The 25775-nt window shown below is 42.6% G+C and overlaps 2 protein-coding genes and 1 long non-coding RNA gene across 3 annotated transcripts in view; 2 read left to right on the top strand and 1 right to left on the bottom strand.

Annotated features, from left to right (window-relative positions):
• The window catches only part of cnksr1 (connector enhancer of kinase suppressor of Ras 1), a 36654-nt gene extending 26987 nt beyond the window's left edge, over positions 1-9667 (bottom strand). The window contains exons 1-4 of the mRNA XM_056295242.1: positions 9481-9667; positions 7973-8130; positions 4303-4505; positions 3712-3796 (exon numbers count right to left, since the gene is read on the bottom strand). Coding sequence (XP_056151217.1) covers positions 3712-3796; positions 4303-4505; positions 7973-8130; positions 9481-9532 — 498 coding nt within the window. The 5' untranslated portion in view covers positions 9533-9667. The remainder of the gene's footprint in view (positions 1-3711; positions 3797-4302; positions 4506-7972; positions 8131-9480) is intronic.
• Positions 9541-18490, top strand: LOC130125902 (uncharacterized). The gene is made up of 3 exons (XR_008811695.1): positions 9541-9668; positions 16308-16537; positions 17994-18490. It is a non-coding gene; the product is annotated as an uncharacterized LOC130125902 (long non-coding RNA).
• Positions 18491-23511: 5021 nt separating this feature from the next.
• Positions 23512-25775, top strand: part of rps6ka1 (ribosomal protein S6 kinase a, polypeptide 1) — a 69157-nt gene continuing 66893 nt past the window's right edge. Inside the window, exon 1 of the mRNA XM_056295243.1 lies at positions 23512-23622. Coding sequence (XP_056151218.1) covers positions 23560-23622 — 63 coding nt within the window. The 5' untranslated portion in view covers positions 23512-23559. The remainder of the gene's footprint in view (positions 23623-25775) is intronic.

Raw genomic sequence — 25775 nt, forward strand, 5'->3', positions numbered from 1 at the left:
CAAACACGTCTACAAAAAGAAATTAGGTTTTAGCAAAGCTCCTCTTTCAGGTTTGAGGAAAGCAATTAGTTTAACTCACATACCTCAGAGGGGCACTTCAAAACTAATTTTTCCACTCATATCAAAGTTCACAGCTCACAGAGCTCTCTCACTCTCCCAATGTCCTTCTCTCTCCCCTGTTTTGCCTCCGAGTCTCTCTCATGTGGACTTTGCTTGTTTTGGCTGGGCTAGCTGAAACAGCCTGAGCCTGTGCTTTAAGCTACTGACACAGTGAGACTGACAACGCCAGGGTGGGATCCCAACAACACCAGCTGACTCCTGGCCTCCACAACCCTCAGGGAGAGAGGAAACCACACACACACACACACACACACACACACACACACACACACACACACACACACACACACACACACACACAGGCACCATCATTCACACAAACACAAACAAACACACACACACAGGCACCATCATTCACACAAACACATAAACAAACACACACACACACACACACACACACACACACACACACACACACACACACACACACACACACACACACACAACACACATCACAGATATGGCACATGGGTCAATGCAGTGGAACCAGATCTCCTGAAAGCAACATCCTTGTGAAGAGAGAAACGATATAAGCGTCAACTTGCCAAAGGCTAGAACTTATATGTGTGGATGACCTGATAATATCATGCTTTGTTTGTTTGTGTGTGTGTGTGTGTGTGTGTGTGTGTGTGTGTGTGTGTGTGTGTGTGCCCACAGTTGAACATAAATTTGTGTATGTATATGTGTATGTTCATACCACTATGATTCTACTCAAACGCTAACATACTATTAGTACCACAGCAATGGTACGTCAGTAGCAATGCTACGGCATGCTACTGACGTAAATACCATGGTGCACAGAAACACAAACAGGCAGGGATAATGTCACTGGTTGTATGTGAGCACCGTGTATGGAGGGGTTTGTAAATGGCTGCGTTCTTCGAGATGTTCCATGGCTGTTTGTTGATAATGCTACGCTGACAGACACATGGAGGAAAAACCAACCCACCTGCATGAGGACTCTCATTTTCTCTTGTCCGTCAAACAGGTCTGAGGACTGCTACAGCCTGGCCAGCACCATTGGAACCAAGCATTTTATAAAAAAAAAAAAAAACTAAAAAAAAACCTACCCCAACTCCAAAAAAAAAAAATAGCGCTAAATTGACGCACACACACATACCGGTACACACATGCAGTCCAAAAAACAGGAACTGGACAAACAATAGCCAGTAATTACTAAACGCTGATCAACATCTGAGAGGGCCTAATGTCAAAACACTCTGCGACACAGTGACGAAGGCTTTGCTCACCGGTCCCTGCTCAGTCCCTGTGTTTGGGACAGCCTTCATCTGTCCACAGCAGTCAAGGGGCTCAAATCTGAATCACTACAAAGCCAATGTCAAAACATCCAACATCCTATTAAAGAGTCATTGTTCCCCAAAAAGCACTCCGAGATCCCAACTTCCTTCCTTCCCCTCTGGCCCTCATTGCTGTTAAATCCTTATAAATAATGTTACTGTCCCTGTGCTCCAAACAGAGCGCACTATTCTATCTCGAAAAGTAGAGCAGACTGGCACATATTAACCAACTTAATGACTGGCTGAGCATGTGAAATTGCTTAATCTGGCTTCAACTAACCCTTGGCAGTTCGTCTAGACTTGCAGAGATGCTCTAATTATTTCCCGTGTCGATATAGAGGCATACATATTGCACAACAGTGGCCTCTATCCACGTGCATGCAGGCTTTCTTTGTGATCAAACATTACACCAGCCGATTTCACAAATTAGCACACCTTCAATCAGAGAAGGAGGGACTTATCTAGGAAATCAGCATGTGGACTATTTGGTTGTAATGAAAATCTATATACTACACTTGGCTGTGATGGCACATGATTGGGAACTGCTGCTATTCTGCTCTTCAGTCGAGCAGGAAAAAAAACTAAATTTCATACCCAAATAAGAGATGTGCAAAAATCAACTCTTTTCGCTTTTGAGGTTTGCTCTGTTCTGCATTTCTAGATTGGCCGAGTTGAATTTCGATCGGTATTGAAGCTGCAAAATGAAAATCACGAACACTTGTTAGTTTAGCATAAGCTGTATTTGCCATTGTGTCTACATACCTGTGGCACGTGCTTTCAAAACCATGACGCAAAATCCGCACCATGGTTGTCAGCAAAATAATTCTTAAAAATTCATGAATATGTTAGACCATGTAACAACCTCACCATATGTAATTTCTATGTATATTACTTGATATATTTTAGAAGTAGAAAGATTGGCAAACAGGACCCAGAAGCCCTATTCATTTTCGGCTTAAGCAGAAAATAAATGAGTCCAGATGTAGTCTGAGAGCCACGAAATGACAACAACACTTCAGATTTCTACAATATGCAAGTACTAAGTCTGAACGCAACTGTTAAATAAACACAGGAAAAACAAGCAAACAAACAAAAAAACTAGTGTTCCATTTGTAGACTTGGCTCATCTCGTGTAAAAGCAACGTGTAACAGAAACAGATAAGCAAAAGAAACATCACCTTGTGGAGGAATTAGGAATCAGTCAAAAAGGTGAGACTGTACCTGTGTGCCGCGCAAGCATCCAGAAGCAGCTACCGAATACTAAATATAAACCTCTCACTAAATACCGAGGGTCCTCTCTTATGCTCTGTCCCTCTCATGCTATGTCTCTGCCAGCCTATATCTGCAATTACACAATCATTGTCTAACTCTATCCCTTCATCTTTCAGTCTCTGACTCTTTCTTCTCTTTCAATCTCTCCACTACGACTACCTGTCTCCTCATGTATACAATGTCTCTATAAAATCAGCACAATACAGTTTTAGATTCAATAGTCTCTTGCTCTCCTCTTGCTCTCTGTCACTGTACGTGTTGGCAAGGGTAACATACAAAGAGTCAAAAGACATTTCAGAGTTTCAGCATAGCCAAACATCCCTCTTTCAATCTCCACCTCCTTCTCTTAGTCCGTCCCCCTCGTGCTCCTCCCCCCCACCCCCACCCCAGGCACTGTATAACATATCTGGGCCTGCCTCTTTTGCTTCTGACCAGTTCTCACCCACTTTTAACATTCACATGGAATGCTCCCTCGCCTCCCGTTTCTTCTGACGGACATTTCCTCACAGTAAACCCAACCAGGATATAAATCTCCTCTTTGGCAGCAACGTTTGACCCGAGCCTCCTCAAGGTAGAAGCAGCTAAAGCATGACAAGCATCCAGAAGTAAAGAAAAGCAAAACCCAAACAGAGCTGGGGAGCCAAGAGAGCGAGTGCACATGTGATTGGGCGACATTTTAGAGGTTGGTTTAAAAAAAAAGAAGACAAACAGGCAATCCAACAACAGGTAGTGGTTCCTTCTGTGGCGATTTACTACTACACAAATAGAAGCCTGCCTCTGTCATACAATAGGTTCCACTAAAGATATGAGCACATTCAATACAAACAGGCATTGAGAGAAGTGTGGAGCATTGTTTCGTTTTTTGATTTTTAGCTACATGTATATAGCAGACATTTACTTAGCCAATAAATATCTCTTACACACACACACACACACACACACACACACACACACACAGTTGTATACTTAATATTATGTGTGTGTAAGAGGACATTCGTGATAAAGCTACAAATAGACTTACCTTGTGTACAATACACCCCAGCTCTTGACAGTGGGTGATGATGCTTTTGCTAGATGTGTATCCACTGAGCTGGAAAAACTGGTACCTGAACAGACATAGACTATATTGGATCATATCTTGACAGATGGTGTGATCTTCAAATATAGCGGCTCAGTTTTAGATTGGTGAGAAGGGCCACAGACAACTGAGATTTGGTTCAAAGTCACGCAAATCGAGTTCTGGATAACCGGCGGTGAGAGAAATAGAGAGAAGGCAGAAGGTGACAGACAGAATCAATTGGGTTTGTAAGAGAGCAGACAGCTAGCAGCATTGTCAACAAGGGACAACAATACGCCAGTGTATACACCAAAACATTAGAAAGGCTAAATCTCTAAACCTGTTTCACATACAGCAGTCTTCACTTTGTAAAAACATCATATCACTTTAAACGCTGTAAACATTTGTGCAACTTTACACTTTCAACAAAGTCACAACAAAATGTGATCCATCATGCAACAGAAACAATACAATGCAATACAATGATGGACAAAAAACAGCTAAACTGAAAGAGTGCCATAAATACAATCATCAGAAAACTGCCTCTCTACACACCTGTTGAGCAGAGAGAAGAGCCCTTTGGCAGATGTTATGAGCTCCGCTACAGCCCGCAGTATGCCTGTTGGCAGCTTTGTGGTGCTCTGTCCGTCATAGGTACCGGAGTGCCAGCGGCCCTGGATGCCCATCTGGAGGGTATGGGCGACGGCACGGAGTTTCTCTGTCAGACCACGCAGGTTCTCACCGCCCACACCATACGTCTGAAGCAGCCACAGGCAGGCCAACAAATGCACACATAGAAATGCAGGGAAGCACGCACAAACACACCGAATATAGTCAGATGTGAAGGCGATGAAGACATACTGTTTTCGTGCTATGATCTATCTTAAAACGGATTTCAACTATCAAGACTACAAACTTGGTATAAAACAGATCACAAAGTTTTTTTGTTTTGTTTTGGGTTTGTTTTTTTACAATAACTTCCGGGTAGAAAACCTTTGCGTCACTTACATACAATTTAATGGCGCGGAGCGAACGAGGGCGAGGAACAACTGAGATATACTCTCAGCTGAAGAGAAAATGGTTAATTATTGTTGCGTATGGGGGTGCCGGGTCATTATAAAGAGTGGAGAAGGGTGCGGGTCTTTCAGATTTCCATCTGCGAAGAGCAAACGTGCTCAAAGACGCTAGTGCAGTGCGCGTTCGGGTGTCATTCCCGCCTCTGACCACAAAAGGCAGAATGGCGCTGTTGGTCCGATTGCCACGGGAAGAACGTCTCTGTATGTGAGCGTCTCTCTGTCTGTCCTTCGATTTTTCGACAACAGTGTAAATACAAACAGCTCATCCGAACAACTTCGCATTTGATACTGTACTTTCTTGGGTCCTCAGCTATATACACCAGCCAAGTGAGAAATCGATCGGACGAACGGTTGTCGAGAAAGTCGAAGGAGACAGACAGCGATTCCCTCCATTTTAGTAAGACGCTCCTTCCCTTTTCTTTCCTGAATTGTTTTTTTCCCCTTACAGCCTTTCATGCATTCTTGAATGAAACTACACTGGTTTGTAATTGATAGAATTAATTCAACATGTGGCAGCAACATGTTGAATGTTTTTTGTTAATGTTATTTCAAAGTGTATACATCTCATTCACTCATTCATGTTTGGTGACATATCTCATTAATAGCAACACTTTCACTAACGATATAAGTTGGAGACCCAGTTTAACTGTTGGGCCACATATTGAAGAAAATTACAGTTTAAGTACCCAAAACTAGCACCAGCGGTGACATGTAGATAGTTGAGATGTAGATTTGGTTTATCAAAGACGCTAGCAAAGCAACACAGTATATGAAATAAGCACAGCAGAAACGCCAGATAGGTATGGCCACCATGGTTAACTATATATATTTAAACATTACAGTTACGGCGGAAAATGACAACAGACAAGTTTGCCGATTTAACGCATCCCCGCAATTCAAATCAACCGCCAGTTGTCTACCCGGAAGTTAATGTTAGCGCGACGTCACAGTGAATCGGTCTAATGGTAAATAAACTCACGTGGCCACTGTCACGCCTGTAGATGACGACCGATGAGCTAGGCTTTATGTAGTGTATTATAACTCATTTTGGTGCAACAATGGCGCCACAGACACCATTTTGTTTTTATTTGAATAATGTTTTGTTCACATGTTTGGCGCTACCATGTTGCTACAGACATTATTTTGTTTATTTTAATTGTGTACTGTCATGATGACGTGATATTGTTTTGTAAATAAAGTTTGCAAATTTTGGATTTTTTTTATTTATTTAATTTTCAAATACATTTTCAACACATACATGAATTTAACCATAATTATAATTGTAAATAATATCAAACACGAGTTTAACACTACAATTTGTCGATTTTTTATTTTTTCAATGGGGACCCACTCAATTTCCCTGGGACCCACTCAAATTACCGCTGTGTCCCGGGGACTCACGACATTGAATACCTATTTGCATCACTGTCTTATTAACAGCAAATAAAGTCACCGTCTCGCACACAGTCACTTGGTCTTTTCAGACAGGGAGCGATTGACGCGCTCCCTGATTGATTGAGCGATTGATTGAAGTCCTTCAATGTAGCCCAGGACAAATTCGCGTACACACTGTTAAAAGAATGTGGCCATGGGTGACCCAGACCACCTCCGAATGTGATCTGAGCAACCGGATCTCAATGCGCCTTGGGTGCATTCACACCTGTACTTAGAGCTATCCATTTGTGATCAAATCACCCAAGACGCATGTTAGTGCCAGCTGTAAACAGGGCCAGTGATGGCTTGATGGATGGGGGGAGGGAGAGAGAGAGAGTGAGAGAGAGAGCGAGAGTCATACACACACACACACACACACACACACACACACACACACACTACCATTAAATGTTAACATCTGAAGAACATTAATTCCCACCGATTTGCTTACGTTAAACCTTTACAGTTGATAGACCATAACACACACAGAAACTCTCTCTCTCTCTCTCTCTCTCTCTCTCTCTCTCTCTCTCTCTCTCTCTCTCTCTCTCTCTCTCTCTCTCTCTCTCTCGCATTCATTCACTCAGACTTTGGATTGAATCCCTGTTGATTCTCATTAGTTGTAATGACCATTACCATCTGCATTGCAGTTATTTCACTAATAACCACAACATAAGCAATTTAAACGTCCTTTGCAGAGAGAGGCCTGGTGTCCACTAGCCATTGCACACTCAGGCTGGAACCTTGCCTGGCACCGTCCCACACAATTAATCCTCCCTTGGAAACAAAGGCCATTCTGGAAACAGGGTGCTAAATACTAAACCGTCTCCACAGTTTACATAAGTGTTCTAAGACTCCCTCTAAACATAGCGAGGATGGCGGGACTGTGAAAGAGAAATAGTGGAAGGAGGATGAGAGCACATGGAAGGAAATTAATTAGGCTGCACAAAAAAAAATTGAGGGAGAGAATCAAAGGGGAGGAGGAAGTGGGATTTCTGGCAGGCTGAAAACTTTTGCAAAAATTTGCATGTTAAGTATTGGGCGCAAGCTTTTTTTATAGGTTCTTAATCTGCTTTGGTTGCAATTGAAGTGTGACTAGCCCTTTGATGTCGGTTGGAAAATTAAAATAACTATTTTATTATGTTGTGCTTGACTGAGGGCGATCTAAAATAGCATATAACTGGAGAGGAAAATGAAATGATAAACTGAGTCTTCTGCTACATTTGACTAATTGCTTTGAGTGCAACTGGGTGAAGCAGAGCTTGCGTGACTTTAAGAGTATTCTGTTGAGGATGTTGGTGGGATCTATCACAGATAGTCCTTAAACCACCGCTTTAGCTATCTGAAAAAGGGCCAATCTCCTGAAAATCGGCTGAACTGAACAGGGATTATGATAAAAACAATTAGAATAAGGCAATGAAAGAAAAATATAAAGAATAAAAAAGGTAAAATGTAAACGTACCCCCTTCCCCTCACATTAACTTCCCAAAACTCTAGCCATTTACACAAATACACAAACAGTACCGAACCAGTGCACATATACCACACCATATAACATATGCATGTGCACACACACACCGCACTCACACAAACACACACACACACACGAACATACATTTCTTCCCACACGCATGCCAACATATATTTCTTCGATACAAAATGTACAAAAACCGTATACACCCACATCTACAAGCAGACACACCCCCCTTCCTCACCAGAGAGCAGAGTTTTTCCACAGCCTCCAGGATGAGTTCTTGGTGTCCTATCTTGTGGATCCCCAGCCTCTCTAGGTCCAGAGAGGACAGCTGGAGCAGCTCCAAACCTGACAGCTGCCATGCTGAGAACGGATACTGCTGCAGGGAAGCATCCAGACCTGGCCACAACACACACACACACACAGGCAGACAGGGATGCACGGAGTCAGTGGTCAATGTCACGCTTATTTAACAAAGGTTGATTCGACATGGTGGAACTAAACTGCTAAATCCCTGGTTTCTTGGAGGAGGTGTCGACATGGGACAGAAATTCCCTCGATGAATGAGTGAATGTGTAAAGGCTGCTGAGTTGGCCTGATATAAAGGTAGTGGGGAGGATGAAAGGAAGGGGAGTAGATGAATATATAAGAGGGAAATGGTGACGGCAGCTGATAAAAGGAATAAATAAGCAAAAGTGAGGAAACGGTAAGGAGGAGAAGGTATGGGTAGGTTGTGAAGGGAAACTAAGGCCGCTGAAATCTAATGAGGGAGCTGCACTGTTAAACTGAGCATGCTATGATGCGACACACACACACAAGCACATGCAGGTGGAGGCACAGACAGCTTTAGCATGGATCAAAAGGAGGCCCTTGGTCAGTGGTACTGATGGTAAATGGTAAATGGACTATATTTATATAGCGCTTTTCTAGTCTAATGACCACTCAAAGTGCTTTACAATGTATGCCTCAGATTCACCCATTCACACACACGTTCCTACACTGACGGTGGAGACTGGCATGCAAGGTGCCAACCTGCTCATCAGGAGCAGTTAAGGGTTCAGCGTCTTGCTCAAGGACACACTGTTATCAAACAATAAGAGTAAACACTTGGTATGTTTTATGTAGGTGAAAAAAACGAGTATATTTTAACTAGTTTGTAACCACTGTTACCTTTTGATGTAGTCGTTGGAGTTACATCTTGATACAATATACATTACACTTTACACGATAGCCTACTGATTGTTATAACTACGTCACTATATGATAAAGCGTGTTTAGCACGTGAAAGGGGATTTCATAAGGTGGCACATCGCAGAGAAAGACGACTAAAGCATCGCTGCTGTGAGTCTGTCCGCGTTCACGAGGCAGGTAAGCGGGTTTCTATTCGCTGGGTATGACAGCTGCAGGTGAAACCGACTCGGTCATCGACTTACTAAATCTCCACCTGCCCCCCCCCCCCCTCTCACTTCCAAACTTCGACGCTCACTTTTCCTGCTCCGGATCCACTCACACTTCGCATTCGCTTGCGGTCAGTGAGCGGAGAGAAGATTGTCACGTTATGGCTTCTTCTCGGTGTTATTGCAGGCCACTTCCTCATTCCACCTCCCTCCACCTTTTTCCCTACCAAGAGGATTTGTGCGGCAGCCCTTCTATTTACGGAGTCGCGGTGCGAGTCAAACTTACCTGTGGAGGGAGGGAGAGAGGGGGAGAGAGAGAGAGAGAGAAGTAAACGCTCAAATGGGTTCTCACCTTGGAGCCACTCAGTAACTCTCTGCTCGCTCCACGACGTTATAGGCTCCATGCTCGGAGTCCTGCTACAGTCGCTTATTCACTTCCCCGCCGCCCTCGCCGACTTCTACTTGTCGGGGTCGCTGGAAGAGGGAAAACTTGATCCTGATTTCGCATCCGACGATGACGAATGGCCCTCCTCCTTGCAGGTAAGCGTCCCCTGCTGTTCGCCAATAATGTTGAACCAGTCTCACACACACACACACACACACACACACACACACACACACACACACACACACACACACACACACACACACACACTCTCTCTCACACACAAACACACACACACACACACACACATCTGCACAGGACGGCCTGTGTAAAGGTACTGATAAGGTTTCACAGACTTCACTTATTTATTCTGCATGTTATGATTATTGTGCAAGTCTCACGGCTGCAGCTGTGGGAGGGAAACACAACTTTGGCTTGCGTACTGGGAGCAACAAGTCTAATGTCTAATCCTCTTTTCCCAGGCCGGCACTCTCTGGGGAATGTGCTGGAAATGTTTCCCTTTTTTGTCAGTTGACTGAACTTTGTTGACATTGTGACACCCCATTTGGAACGACCCATGCGTTTACTTTGTGCATATTTGATAAAAATGTGAAATGTTATTTGACATAAACGTTCACTGTGTGAGCGGCACACTGAATTATTCACAGCCGTCAATAACTGCGTAAGTAAAAAGCTGCATAGCTGCACAATTAATCAATAAATAGTCCATCCAAATCAATCTACAGCTGCAATGAGCGATATTGTTTATTTTGTTTGATAAATAAACACATCTATGTATTGATCAGCAAAACAGAAAGAAAGGAGAAGATACAGGATTGGCGTCATGCTTGTGTTGTATGATAGCTTGCAGCCAGTCTCTGTGAATGACTGGTGCTTTGGGGAATGGAAAGCTCCAGTCTGCCTTTCTCCCAGTGACTCATCATCATTTATTTTCCATAGGCACCTACCGTATTAAGAGGGAAGCTATGACAGACACTCAGAAGGGCTCAAAGTCTATATTAAGTTGAACAGTTACCACCATGGAAGTCAAGTTTATGTTCGCTCTGGAGTCGTAGCTTTCAGGATACAGCGCCACAGCTCAAGTGAAGGCCCCGGTTGATTTAAAAAAAATGTTTTTTCGCACCTTTAAAGCTTAATTTGTGGTTATTTCATCAGGCTCAGTTTTCGGATGATTAGTGTATGTTAAATCTTGGGTAAATGTGGGCAACTGTAGTAGCAAATCACCATCAGTGTCCCTTTTGTACTCCATGTGTAGGCAACAATCCCAAACTAATCTGATGTTGAACGTGTCCCTTAAAGGAAAGGCCAAAGCCTGATGAAAAGGTCAGCCATGAAAGAGCTGCCCTCTGATATCTGGCGCCCCCTGCTGTCTGTCTCTTTCAACTGGAGGAGACACAGAGGGCGGGTAATGTCAACAGGTTAAATGGCAGAATGTCCCAATGTTTTTTGAGTATATATATATATAGCGACATTCTGGGACACACACACACACACACACACACACACACACACACACACACACACACACACACACACACACACACACACACACACATATATATAGAGAGAGAGGGGGGGGGGGGAGATAGCGGTTTTTTGTCCTGAAACCATCAATGGTGTTGATAGAAGTGCTCAACTAATGAGGAGCGGAATATCAATATAGATGTAGGAAAAAAACGTATTAAAAGCATTAAAAGTTTTTTTCCTACATCTACACACACACACACACACACACACACACACACACACACACACACACACACACACACACACACACACGTATAGGGCAGCACGGTGGCACAGTGGTTAGCGCAGTCACTTCACAGCAAGGTCCTGGGTTCGAGCCCCGGGGTAGTCCAACCTTGGTGGATAATCCCGGGTCGTCCTCTATGTGGAGTTTGCATATTCTCCCCGTGTCTGTGTGGGTTTCCTCTGGGGGTCCGGTTTCCTTCCACAGTCCAAAGTCATTTAAGTCAGGTGAACTGGCCATACTAAATTGCCCCTAGGTGTGGGTGTGGGTGTGTGTGGGTGTGTGGGCCCTGTGGTGGCCTGGCGGCCTGTCCAGGGTGTCTCCCCATCTGCTGACCAGTGACTGCTGGAATAGGCTCCAGCATCCCCGCGACCCTGAGAGGTTCAGATAATGGATGGATGGGTATACACACACACACACACACACACACACACACACACACACACACACACACACACACACACACACACACACACACACACACACACACACACACATATCAATCATCATTATCCAAACCAATCATCCTGCTCACAGGTTCACGGGGATGCTGGAGCCCATCATATATATATATATATATATACAGTTAGTCGAGCACTCAACACCATTGACGGTTTTGGAAAAAACCGCTATATATTATATATATGAACTTTGGGTAGAGACCGAAAGGGTGAGCTTGCGGATACAAGCAGTTGAAATGAGTTTCCTTCGTAGGGTGTCTGGGCTCAGCCTTAAGCGATAGAGTGAGGAGCTCGGACATCCGGAGAGAGCTTGGAGTAGAGCCGCTGCTCCTTAGCGTCGAAAGGAGCCAGTTGAGATGGTTCGGGCATCTGATTAGGATGCCTCCTGGGATGCCTTCCTTTGGAGGTTTTCCGGGCACGGCCAACTGGGAAGAGACCCCAGGGTAGACCCAGAACTCGCTGGAGGGATTACATGTCCAATCTGCTGGGAACGCCTTGGGATCCCCCCAGGAGGAGCTTGAGGGTGTTGCTGGGGATAGGGACGTCTGGAGTGCCCTACTTAGCTTGCTGCCACTGCGATCCTACCCCGGAGAAGAGTCTCTCTCTCTCTCTCTCTCTCTCTCTCTCTCTCTCTCTCTCTCTCTCTCTCTCTCTCTCTCTCTATATATATATATATATATATATATATATATATATATATATATATTTATATATATATATATTTGTGTGTGTGTATGCGTGTGTATATATACACACACACATACACATACACATACATATACATACATGCACACACACACACATATATATATATGTGTGTGTGTGTGTGTATGCATGTGTATATATACACACACATACACATACACATACATATACATATACATATACATACATACACACACACACACACACATATATCAATACAGATGCAGGAAAAAAAGTTTTAATGCATAGCAGTACAGGCCTGATTCGTGCGTCTCGCATTAGCAGCTGATGAGTGCGAGATGTACGAAATAGGCCTGTACTGCTATGCATTAAAACCTTTTTCTGTATTGATATTCTGCTCCTCATTAGTTGAGCACTTATAACACCATTGATGGTTTTGGAAAAAAAACGCTATATACATATATATATAATCCAGTGAGTCAAGTACATTGTTTAGGAGACAGTACAAGTCTTTTTCATGCCATAAGTAATCATCAGCTGTCAAAAAATTGACAAAAAAATGGACAGCTGATGATTGCTTATGGCATGAGACAGGCTTGTACTGTCTCCTAAAGAATTTACTTGACTCACTGGATTATTTTGCTCCTTATTTCTTGAGCACTTTCCCTACTGTTAAGTGTTTCTTTTAACATAGTTATATACGTTTTTTTCTTTTCCTATTTTAAAGCACAACCTTATACAGGCCTATTGCATCAACAGATCAATCTCTTGGATTATCTAAATAAGAGACTCTTCTTAAACCTGTCAGTGCTACACGTCCTTAAACCCTGGTCTTGGTATGTAGTATGTGTCTGCCATATGGTACCATCTCATGTCTATAGATAAAGTCTCAGAAGTCATATGCTTTGATTAGGAATGCTGATTGGGTCTTGCTTTGCTTCTTTTGGGGCGAGACATTCTCTTGCACAAGAGTAAGAAGAAAGGACACCACTGAGATTGGATAGAAAACACTGATCTACTTTAAAATGGCAGCATAAACATTCAAAGATGAATTTAGATGACCTTAGTGCTTAACCTATTCTTGTATAGTGGCAAAAAAGAATGTTATATAACAAGTACCCCTGGCACTCTTGCATGCTGCCGTGCTAGCATTTCACTGGCAACGATACGCCGTGTAGCAGCACAAGTCCTGCATTATTGTCTGTCAGTCACACCAACACACACAAGTCAATATGAGCATTGATGTAATTTGTATCACTTTATTTTGAAAAGGCCTTTGCTTGACGGTGAATTGATTCCCTTTTCAGTAAAAATCAATGCCGTGATATGGGTTTATCCAGCCTCTCTTGACACCGAGTTGTCTTGCCAGTTGATTTTGTGTAAGAACCTTCCTTATCGCCTGCCTTTGTGCCCTTCCCAAATACCTGAGAGACCGATTCAAGTTTCAACATGCAGTTTTTGCTCAACAGCACTTATATTACTGTAGTCATTTCCTGTAGGACTCCAGGCTGCTAGGTCTCACAACGTGACTTTGTGTGATTTTGGCAAGCAGTGCTGGCGGTTATTCAGGACAATAGTGCATATACCAACTGTACCTTGTTTGTTTCACCATATTTGACTGCAATGTCGCCCACTTTGTCTCGCTTGCTCTTACTCTGGCATACTAATCAATGTTATCCTTCTGATCCATCGCCCATCCATTGTCACATTACCCATCTTTGTAATATACTATAACTCCATTGATGCTTGAAATGCAATTATGCTGTATGCATTTATCATGTCTGTTTGGCGTAAAACAGGGGGCGTTTAATCATTACATAGGCTTTGTTTTCTGCTGGCATACTCAGTAGAAAGACATGAGGTAAATACACTTTCACTGCTCTCAGGCAGTTAATTAATTTGGTCTGCGTTGCAATCCTATTTAGAGAGAAGTGATCCCTGCAGTGGAGACACATCCTGGATAGTGGGAGAGAGCAGGAATCAGAAGGACTATAGTTGGTCTTCCAGGAACCCAATACACCCAAAGCATTATCTGTAGTATTGAAAGCAAGTATATGGAGATGCACGCATGCACATGCTGTCACAGACAACACTATTTTATGTTCAACAGTCTATATTTCTGGCATTCAAATTTCACTCGATAGTCAGCCATAGCAAATGTTTTACATTAATGATACACCGGGCTTTCAGTGAGGCCAGCACCTATTACCCCTATTGCATCAACATATTAATCCCTTGGATTATCTAAATCTCTTGCCAGAAAACCCTATTTCAATCCTCTTCAAATGCATTGCCGTTTGCTCACCTTTTAAGGGTATTCGATAGAAAAGAAGAGAGCAATAATAGAGGGTAAGGAATAAATAACATTGCTGACTGTTTTAGTCAATGTGCTTGCAATTTGCTTTATTGCATATTACTTCTAGACACAAGCTCACACTGTTAGAGCATCTTGTGTTTTGAGTCATTGCCCAAAGGAATTGGAGAAGTATATACGTGTTTTTTAATGCTCAGTCATGTTATACTACTTTTTTTCGACAAATAAAGAGTGTTCATTTTCTCAACCATTTTTTTTTCTTTGTTCCAATTTTAACTTTCCCTGCAACTTGACTAAACTATGGTTAGTGAATGTGAATCGCTTTGGGTTTGGTATGTGTGACTGTATTAGCATTTTAATAGCCTTGTTTACTGTTATGTGTATATTCAGAGTGGAGGATTTTATGCATGATTCACTATTTCCTTTGGTCCTTTGCCCCCCTCCCTCTCTCTCTCTCTCTCTCTCTCTCTCTCTCTCTCTCTCTCTCTCTCTCTCTCTCTCTCTCTCTCTCTCTCTCTCTCTCTCTCTCTCTCTCTCTCTCTCTATCCCCCATTGCTTTGCTTCAACTCAAATTGAAAACAAGGTTAAATAACAGTTTCATAATGTTATTTTATCTCAATTGCAGGCTTTTGTTTTTATCTATTTTGCTCCAGGCCAGGCAGCTATTGTACCTGCTTAGGATTTTGATTGTCTGTTAGAGGGATAGTTCTGATTTTTTTTGGAATGGGGTTGTATGAGGTACAGAGTCCATAGTCAGTGTATTACCTGGAGTAGAGCTGGAGAAGCAGGCGTAGGGGCCAGAAAAGAAAAAAACAACAACAGCGTATTGTAGCGAATTCGGGCGGCAGTCCGGGACCGCCACAGTTGGGACGCCAACCCGTATCCCTCACTCCGCAAGTGACAACGTCAACCAGTCGACTAAAGGTCTAATATGTTAGACAAGGACCAACATGTCTACTTATCCATGCACGTTACAGTATTTTAGCCACATAATAAAAGGCGCACCTAAAAAAAAGTCAACATCAGTTTAAGTGTACGCTATATTCAGAATATTTTCACGGCTTTACCTTGCTGTCAGACAGCCGCTTTTATTGGCACTACATTTTCTTAATCATACAATTTCTGTATTCCCACGTATAAACGCAGTTGTGCCGCGCACTGTATTAAATCGCCCGCAGATTCGCGTATATGCGTTGGAATACAGAAGTTCTACGGTTAAGAAAATGTAGTACACCCCCCCCCCCCAAAAAAGGCTGTCTAACAGCAAGGTAAAGCGGTAAAAATACTCTAAATATAGTGTACACTTAAACTGATATTGTTTTCTTTTGGGGTTTTTTTAGGTGCGCCTTTTTAGGTGGCTAAAATACGTCTTGTTTCTGGCCCCTTCCACAGCAGCGCTTGCTAACCCTGCCTATTGACTAATCCGGCGAAGAACCGGAAGTTAACAAGTCGCCATTACTGCGGTGGCGCTTCCCTACAATACGCGCGCGTTTAAATGCAAACTGTGCTAAGAAGTGTACAATTTTCTACTTATATCTTTTTTTTAACATTATTCATCGTTACATTTGACAACGATGTCTAGGCAATCGGGAAGAAGCTGTGCAGTTCTGGGCTGCTCCAACGGTAGGGGCTAACTTCAAGTTTGGAAAAAGACTGAACGCAAAATACACAAGCCTTTACTTCATGAAGATTGCCCCTGTCTGAGACCATAGTTTACATAGATTCCCTGGCCATACAGAGGACCAAGATATTCGCCAGAAGTGGATTAAGAATACCAACAGAAAGGAATTTGTTCCCAATAAAAACAGCACGGTAGGTTTTGGTTAACAGTCGACAGTCTATATTCAACTCACAATAACTAACGTTAGCATGCAGCTGCCTAGCCTAACATGGTGAAACAAGTCTTTAAGCTAACACTGCTTAGCTTACGTTAAGTTGGCTAACGTTAGTGGGCTGCAGTGGTCGCACACAATAAATTAACTCAACCAGCTAACTGGCGTTATCCTGAAAATATATAACGTTAATTGCTCTAACGTTAAATAGCAGCTCTAAGTTCAATAGTGGAAGTGATTTTTTTAACCATGGAAAACTTGACAGTCAATAAGTCTAGCTTCATTTTATGTCAAAGTTTGTCATCAATTAACGTTAGCTGAATTGATTTAGAAAATCGGCAATTTGCAAAAGCGTACATTTATTCACTCAAATGGTTGTTTTTTCATCTCATATTGCTGTGTGATATCGAGAAGATTTGGGTGGCATATTCAAGGGTGGGTTTTAAGTTGATTTTGATTGGTGCAAAGCCATTTCTATGACACAATTTGAATAACGTTAAGATCGCCATCCACCTTCATCAGCAACTGGGGGCCACTGTTTAACGTCGTCAATCCAACTACCCATGTTGCTGCCACTGCTGTCACTTAGCAGGCAGTAGCAAACACTGCAGTAATGGCGACGTCGGTAGATGGCGGAACACAAATGCCTGCTGTCACTTAGCAGGCAGTAGCAAACACTGCTACTTGCCACCGCAGTAATGGCGACGTCGGAAGATGGCGGAACATAAATTGGTCGGCGAAACTACGCGCACACTGACCGCGATCTACTGGCTATGAATAAGTACCTCATACAACCCCATTTAAAAAAAATCAGCACTATCTTTTTAACATAGTACACAGATGCACACACAAACACACTCACTCACACACGTTTCATGCTTGTGCCAGTGACTTGATAATTATTACAGTCATCACAGTCTAAGTCCTGCTTCATTGTACAACAAAGCAGACTGGGATGAGTCATGTTACCCATAATTCTTCACTCCCAGCCAACAGAGCGGCAGGGTTTCTGTGGGGTCACTGTCACTTGATGGGGGACACCTCCGAGTCACAAGTGCCACTTATGATATCATTGCAGAGCCATATTGAGAGAGCAATCAGAGATTCCCCATTTCTCTTATGTAGCCATGTTTAAAGCCACTGATCACTCAAAGTGCTTTTAGATAAATAGTATATTTTCACGATACTCAAGTCTCAGATGGTCAGTAATGTGGTCTTTAAGACTCAATCAATAAAGGTTCATGTAAGCCAACAGTGACTTCTATCAATAAATATATTGATTTTTGATTTTTGATTCATTTTAAAATGCATGTTACCTATTCTCAGCCTTACTAAAAGGCAGTGGCATGACCCCCCCCCCCCCCCCAGTCTCTTTTTCTCTCTCATTCCAATCGATTTCCAATTCATTAAACCCTGCCCTACCACTTTCACTGCAGGGCTGTACTGTACATCTGGCATCCATCCCATCTTCCAGCGGAGCCGTAAACAGTAGAGGCTTCAGCATCCATTGCATCTGTCAGTACCCATGAGGAGAGAAGAAGGGAAATGCGGCTATCCACTGCAAAATGGAGAGGGGAGGGAAGATCATAGGAAAGAAGAGAGGTGGTAGGGGAGTATAAAGCAAGAATAAGAAAAGTGGAAGAAGACGTATCTGAGAAGAGAAGAGAAAAGGAAAGACAGAAAATGGCCTATATGGCCTCTATGAACTGTACATATCTACATCCTAAACCAGATGAGCAGCTGCTTAGCTGTCAGTGATCATCACATGGACAAACCAGGGGTTTAAACAGTGCTCAGCATTGACTTCAAATGTTCTGTGCAATATTAGTGTGGTGGATAACGTTCCCCCTAGGTGGCATTATGACATTATCAACCCTCCAATGGCCTTCTGAGCATTGTATTATAAATGTCATTCTAAAAATAAAAAAACAAAAACAACAACACAGTACATAACATGAACTTTTACAACTCGGAAAAAAAAACTTTGGAGGGAAAAAGCAAAATATTATTGACCTTTTCTTTCTCTGTTAACCTCTAGCAGGAATAAAAATACAACTGTTTCAAGTTTTTAAAAAAGAAGACATATCACCTAGGATTTTTAATGATAACAGTTTGTTCGTACAGAAATAAATCAACAAGCTGATACATGGACATGTAGATTGGAGATACCAAGTCAGACATAGGTAAGTACTATGAATTCTGCTCTTGGCACCAGGTGAGGCATGCAAAAAGCTAATGCTCAGTTTAACTGTCATGCAAACAGCTAACTCTCGGGCCTTCAGAAAGGGCTACATGTGCGTCTGCTACCCCACCTTTTTGGATGCAAAGCCGAAACGCTATAGTTACGTGTATTAGGGGCTTGATATGCAATCTCACAAAATGGGAGAGGACATTTTGTGCAGACTCTGTGTTTTTTCAGTTGACATGATATGCTGCTTTTACTGGCATTTTACAACTGGCTGTACTACAAAAAAGATGATGAAAAGGTTCACTACACAAAACACAACATAATATGCTCTTTCCCATCCCATTTCATTCTTGTTTTCATGAAACACAGTGTCGCTAACTTAATTTGAATGAAAATCATATCTGATCCTTGCTCAGGTGGTTTGGTGCTCTCTAGTTGCCAATAGAAACCAAAGCATGCCAAGAGCAAGAGTAACAAAATACAGTAATATGTGTTACGTATTAAGGATTAAAAAAAAATCTAACTGTATCCCAATGCAGTTACAGAAAAAAAAGATGTAATCAGTTTACAGATACTATTACTTTTGGCTGCTCCCATTAAGGGTCACCACAGCTGATCTGTTTCCATCTCTTCCTGTCCTCTGCATCTTCCTCTGTCACACCAACCACCTGCATGTCCTCCCTCACCACATCCATAAACCTCCTCTTTTTCTCTTGCCTGGAGCTGCATCTTCAGCATCCTTCTCCCAATATACCCAGCATCTCTCCTCCTCACAGGTCCAAACCATCTCAATCTTGCTCGCTTGCTTTGTCTCCAGACTGTCCAACCTGAGCTGTCCGTCTAATATACTCATTCCTAATCCTGTCCTTCTTCATCTCTCTCAGTGAAAATCTTAACATCTACAACTCTGCCACCTCCAGCTCCGCTTCCTGTCTTTTCGTCAGTGCCACTATCTCTAAACCATACAACATAGCTGGTCTTACAACCATCTTGTAAACCTTCCCTTTCACTCTTGCTGTATCAGATAACAGATGCAATTTTTAAAAACGGACTATTTTTCTATCTATTCCATTCAAATCCATTCTTGCTTATTCAATAGTAGTTGCTGTGAATTAGTTACCTTGAGGGAACATTCAAAAGGAGCAATTTTATACATAGAATAAGAATAAGAATAACTTATATTGTATAGTTTACAAAAGAATCAAATATACAAAATAATCAATTATGTTTAATAGTTTGTGTGCATCGTGTTACAATATGGCTTGTTGTCGGCCTGAAGTCTATGAAGGTGTAAAGCAGCTACAAGTTAATAATAAGCCTCCCACTGGTTCAGAGCTTGAGGATGGCAGAGCCATACCACTCTGACAGTAAACATAACTGCATAATTGTATCTTATAAATGACAGTTGGGCAGAAATGCCCTATATGTAATGCATTGCTCCATATGTTTGTAGTATCTCTTGAGCGGCGTATGTTTGGATGAGGAAGTGGGCTGATAAAGACTGCTGTTGTATGACAGCTACCAATGCAATGTAAATTTGACAAAACTCAAATAAAAATATTATTAGAAAATAACCAAACTATTGTAGGTTCAGAGCTTGTGGATGGAAGGGGCATGCCACTCCTGCCCACAAATGTCAGCGCTATACAAAGTGCATTACTAATAATGCAACACCCTGCAGTTTCATCCTCTGTGATCATGACTCCGAGCATGTCTTTCACTCTTTTCTTCACTGTCACAGATGATGGACAGTTTGTCTTTGAGGGCCAGTGATCAATGACAGATGGGACCCCCTTTATGACATGCACCTGAGCACAGATCCTGGGGGGTGGGGGTTCCCTCCAACTTCTGAAAAATATGAAGTTGTCCCCCCCCATAAATTATTTCTAAATAAATTATGTAACTGAAAACTGTATTAGAAGCTGACCCCATTTTTGAAATAATTGACACAAAACACAACACTTTTAAGGTTTTGTTTATGTCCCCCTATGTATCCTGCTCAGTGGTCTGAGCCATCGCATATACTAAACTAAGTGAGAATTTGGTTCGGCTCTGAGCACTTTCTTGTTTGCAATGGTGATGGACAGGTTGACAGACGAGATCAGGCAGGAGTCTCTGTGGACTATGATGTTCGCAGATGACATTGTGATCTGTGGTGAGAGTAGAGAGCAGGTTGAAGAGAGCCTGGAGCAGTGGAGATATGCACTGGAGAGAAGAGGAATGAAAGTCAGTAGAAACAAAATGGAATACATATGCGTGAACGAGAGGGAGGACAGCAGAGTGGTGAGGATGCAAGGAGTAGAGGTGACGAAGGCATATGAGTTTAAATACTTGGGGTCAACTGTCAAAAGTAATGGGGAGTGCAGAAGACAGGTGAAGATGAGAATGCAGGCAGGGTGGAGTGGGTGGAGAAGTGTGTCGGGAGTGATTTGTGACAGAAGGGTGCCAGAAAGAGTTAAAGGGAAGGTTTACAAGATGGTTGTGAGACCAGCTATGTTGTATGGTTTGGAGTCAGTGGCACTGATGAAAAACAGGAGGCGGAACTGGAGGTGGCAGAGTTGAAGATGCTAAGATTTTCATTGGGAGTGACAAAGAAGGACAGGATTAGGAACGAGTATATTAGAGGGACAGCTCAGGTTGGACAGTTTAAAGACAAAGCAAGAGAGGCAAGATTGAGATGGCTTGGGCATGTGTGGAGGAGAGATGCTGGGTATATTGGGAGAAGGATGCTGAATATGGAGCTGCCAGGCAAGAGGAAAAGAGGAAGGCCAAAGAAGAGGTTTATGGATGTGGTGAAGGAGGACATGCAGGTGGTTGGTGTGGCAGAGGAAGATGCAGAGGACAGGAAGAGATGGAAACGGATGCTCTGCTGTGGCGACCCCTAACGGGAGCTGCCGAGAGTAGTAGTAGTAGTTTACTTCATCCTGATACCCTTGCTTGCTATTGGACTATTTTTCCCAGATTCCATCTCTGTAGCATCTCTGTAGCATGTCAGAGTTGCATCTTCAGTGAGTGAGTATAGTGGCTGGTGTAACTGGTGACTGCTAGGACTATAGACTAGCCGTGTGACAGATGCCTTGTAAGTTATTTTGATCATTCAAAGATAAAATCTACCCATCAACCGAATAAAAGGCTTAAAAACTTAACCAGAGTGTGTTTACCACCTCAAGTGAATTAAATTATCCATATCCATATTTAAGCTAGCTTGCTAGCTAATATTACATTGATCATACCCGTAAAAGTTCCAATAATAGCCTGGGTGTGTATTTCTTTGAACAGCGTTGCTTTATTAGAGACAGACCATTATTTGAGACAGGTGTTTATAATGTAGTTATATTAATTTAAAAAGTCCAAGACACATTCCGGTTTCTGATGGTGAGTGTATAAAGTGGACGTGGACGAGCTACAGCTTACATGGTAATGATTGTCTAGTTAACATAAATGTTTACTTAGCTATTTTAATGTGTGCCAGCTCATTTTAGGTCTGTGAATTTATTCTAACATTTTAGCCTCCAGTAGTACCCATTGCTCATTATGGCATATATTAGCATTATATTAGAGTTAAGTTGAAGTATATTAATTCCTTCCATAATTAACCTGCATCCTGTGTATGCTCAAAACGCCACTGTGTAAGTAGGGAGACCCCTGCAATATTACAAATACTAGCTGATAAAGTCCTCATAGAAAACGAATGAAGGGCTCATACAAACGTTCAATAATTGTGCCATAAGACAACAACAGTAAAACAATCTGTTGTGGGCAGCAGCAGCGACACGCAGAGGGACAGAGACAGTGAGTCTCAGGTAAGGTTTCACAGTTGTAGTAAGACGTTTGTATGAGGGGCCCTGTCATTTTGAGAAAAGTCCACGTTTGTGGTCCCGGTCCCGCCCCTGAAGTTGTAACAAGATCTGCTCCCCTGGCCTGCAGAACAGCCAGTATCAGAAAGCGGAGTCGCGGACTCAATTCAACGCAGTCTGCATTACGTAGTTGCAGTTCTTCTATCGGCCATGTGGCGGCGTAAGCACAATGAAGGAACAAAAGAAAAAAGGGGGCTGGATCAAATCCGAGCAGGCTGCCAATAAACGCTCGGCTCGGCGTCTTCTCATCAGGTCCAAACTAAGCTCTCAGCCCTGGAGTGACTGTCGCGAATCCGGCGGAAAGAGCGCCGTCTCTCTTCAGCGCTTCACCCGCAGACACATTACCGGCAAGAAAGGGTTGAAATAACGCCGGTGTCCGATAATACAACACGGACCCTGCTTTATTTTATTTTTTGTTTTTTGCTTAGTGTGAGGCGAGTCCGGTGTGCTGCTGGGAACACGCCGTCTAAGGGCTTTTTTCCCCTTCTGCCTCCTGTCAAGTGGCCAGTGGCCAGCCTGTAAAGCCGGGTTTAGCGTGCGAGTCGCGGAGGAGCATCTGAAGACGGCACCGTTTTCAGCCTGCAAGTAACAGCTGCCTTCCCCGCAGATATCTGGAGGGGGGAGACCTGCCTGCGACGCCAAATCAGAAGGATTACAGTTGGGGGGGGGACCTCTGTTGTGTCTCCCCGAGTGTTTCCTTCGCGACAGAGCCCAAGCAAGTGATTACAGTGTGTGTGTATTAGATATATAGATATATATCTATATATATATCTATATATGTACATATATATCTATATAGATATATATAGATATATATATAACTATAGGCTCCATATAAATCTACTCTACTTGACTTGTGACCCGTTTTGGCACGTCCGAGTACTACTACAGTCGAACAGGGGGCGTTTCGAGAAATCTGGGCACACTAAACTAAACTGTTTCGGGAGAGAAGTCAAAATGCCGCTTGCTCAAATCGCGGAGCCATGGCCCACCATGGAACTAGTGCAGCTGGAGACGGAGGTAAGGACAAGTCAAATATTCTCTTGTTTTTTTTTTTATATCATTCGTTGGCTTTTTGCTTCAAATCGCACGCGAACAGGTGAACAGTCTGTGTTTTTGAGTGGGGAAACCCAGTTTTTGGTGAACAAGTCAGCTCGACAACACCATCTGACAGTGTCAGCTTATCAATGAATCCTTCTCTTCCAGAAGAAGCCACACGGATCAATCACCCCATCTGTAGTTTATACCGTGACTGAACCTGATTTGCAGTTAAAAAAATCTCAATTGATAGACGTTATTAGCTGTGAGACTGACTACTTTTTCCTGTCTTGCTTGTACATCGCACACACACACACATACACACACACACACACACTTTTATGCCTTAAAACACCCCCAACATATTCTGGCTTCATCCCCAAAAAAACCTGTCCTCAAAAGATATTATCATGCCTTTGGTACTTGCATCCCTCCAACTTTTGAAAAGCATAGCGGATCCGATGTTCGTGGGTTCGGGTTTTTAAGTCCATCCCCAGACAACTAGATGAAACAAATCTACCTTGGCAGTAATGCCACTTACTCAGTGACTTTATTGAGGCCTTAAACCAGTAGCCTGTTAAGCATCATGTCACACCATAGCACACAAAAGAACGGTTTAGATCACATGCAATTCATGTCATCTTGAAAAGTCTTATTAGTCAATATTGCTACGATTCCTAAATATAAAAAAGAGAGAAGAATGAATGATTTTAAAGTGAGGCAACCTCATGCCTGCTCCGCTGGCTTTCACCCTTTCCACCCTCTCAAATTATTTGTAGATGGAGCCATGCATTGGACCGCCTTAACACAAATGAGGTCAAACTCTTCTCTCCCATGTTTGCTTTCACTTAGCTGTCCTGGGGATGTATAACCAATTCAGTTCTTTAAGTCGAGATGAGTCAAAGCCTATATAACCTTTTTAAACAGAGTTGTAGATGGACCACTGAGACGGGGTGACTCACGTCTACCTCCTGTAGTCTGGATATGAACACTGAAAGGAGGCTTGTTACTCAGATGTGGTATCATTGCTCATGAGATGTTTGTTTGCATGTTTTATGAATAGGCTGCAGTTTCATAACACTGAGCAAAGCTGTGGTGTAACTTACATTGAAACCCATCTGCCAGCACGGCTTACCAAAGTACTTGTTGTTCTTGCAAGGATGTGCAAGGATAATGATGTGCAAGGATAAGGGTGTGCGCTGCTTTAAAGTGGTGATTGACTGACAGGTGATTTCTTGGAGAAAAATCAAGATGGCAAGGAAAAGACTGTCAGCACTGCTGTAATTAACATCAATTTAATGTGATTTGTTTTAGACGTCTTTAGATTTCACACTTAAAAATGCGGTCATTTATGGCATTCACAGTGCAGAGTTAGGAAACCTGTGTCTCAGCAAGTTTCTTATTTGCATTAGCGAATGGGCTGTTTTTGTAGCTATAAATTACTTCTGTATTAGGCTGCACACCATCAATCTGTTAGATCTGTACAGTAACCTGCGGCCTGCTAGGTTGAACTGCTTTATGATAATTCACTTGCTTATTCTTTGTTGTTGGAGGTGGAGGACCGTGCGGTTGTGAGTATCGGCTCAGTCCATTTAAAAGAAAGCAATTAATTGAAAACGGGTGAAGCAGGCATCTCATTCCATGTTTCTCGTCTCTGATTTCTCTGATGAAGAGCTGTGTGCTCAATTAGGCATCGCACCTCTCAATCGGCTCCTCAGAGCAGACGGATGAATGTATGCGCCTCACCAGATCTGTTTCATTACTGTATAAAAGATCCTTCCTTTTTCCCCCTCTCTGGGAACTCTTTCTTCCCTCTTCTCAGAATATTCATGATTAGCATCACATGGAAGAGCATTAGCTAGGAACGATCCATAATTCCCCCCAGATCAGCCTTCGAGGGGATCTGAGGAAAATCAAACCTTAAATAATGGAGGGCATATAAAAAATAAAATAGGAACTGTGGCAAAATGATTCACGAAAAACAACAACAATCATGTGATCAGTTTTTGGTGTTGTTAACCAAATCCCAGTTTATTCACTATTCTGGTTCATTGGGCCTGATTTGAAGAGTTGCACAGAGGGTTTGGATTAATCATCCAGCCTCCATCGCTGTACAGGAAAACAAGTCTCTCTAG

This window comes from Lampris incognitus, chromosome 16, assembly GCF_029633865.1.
Source record: "Lampris incognitus isolate fLamInc1 chromosome 16, fLamInc1.hap2, whole genome shotgun sequence".
In the NCBI taxonomy this organism is placed as follows: domain Eukaryota; kingdom Metazoa; phylum Chordata; class Actinopteri; order Lampriformes; family Lampridae; genus Lampris; species Lampris incognitus.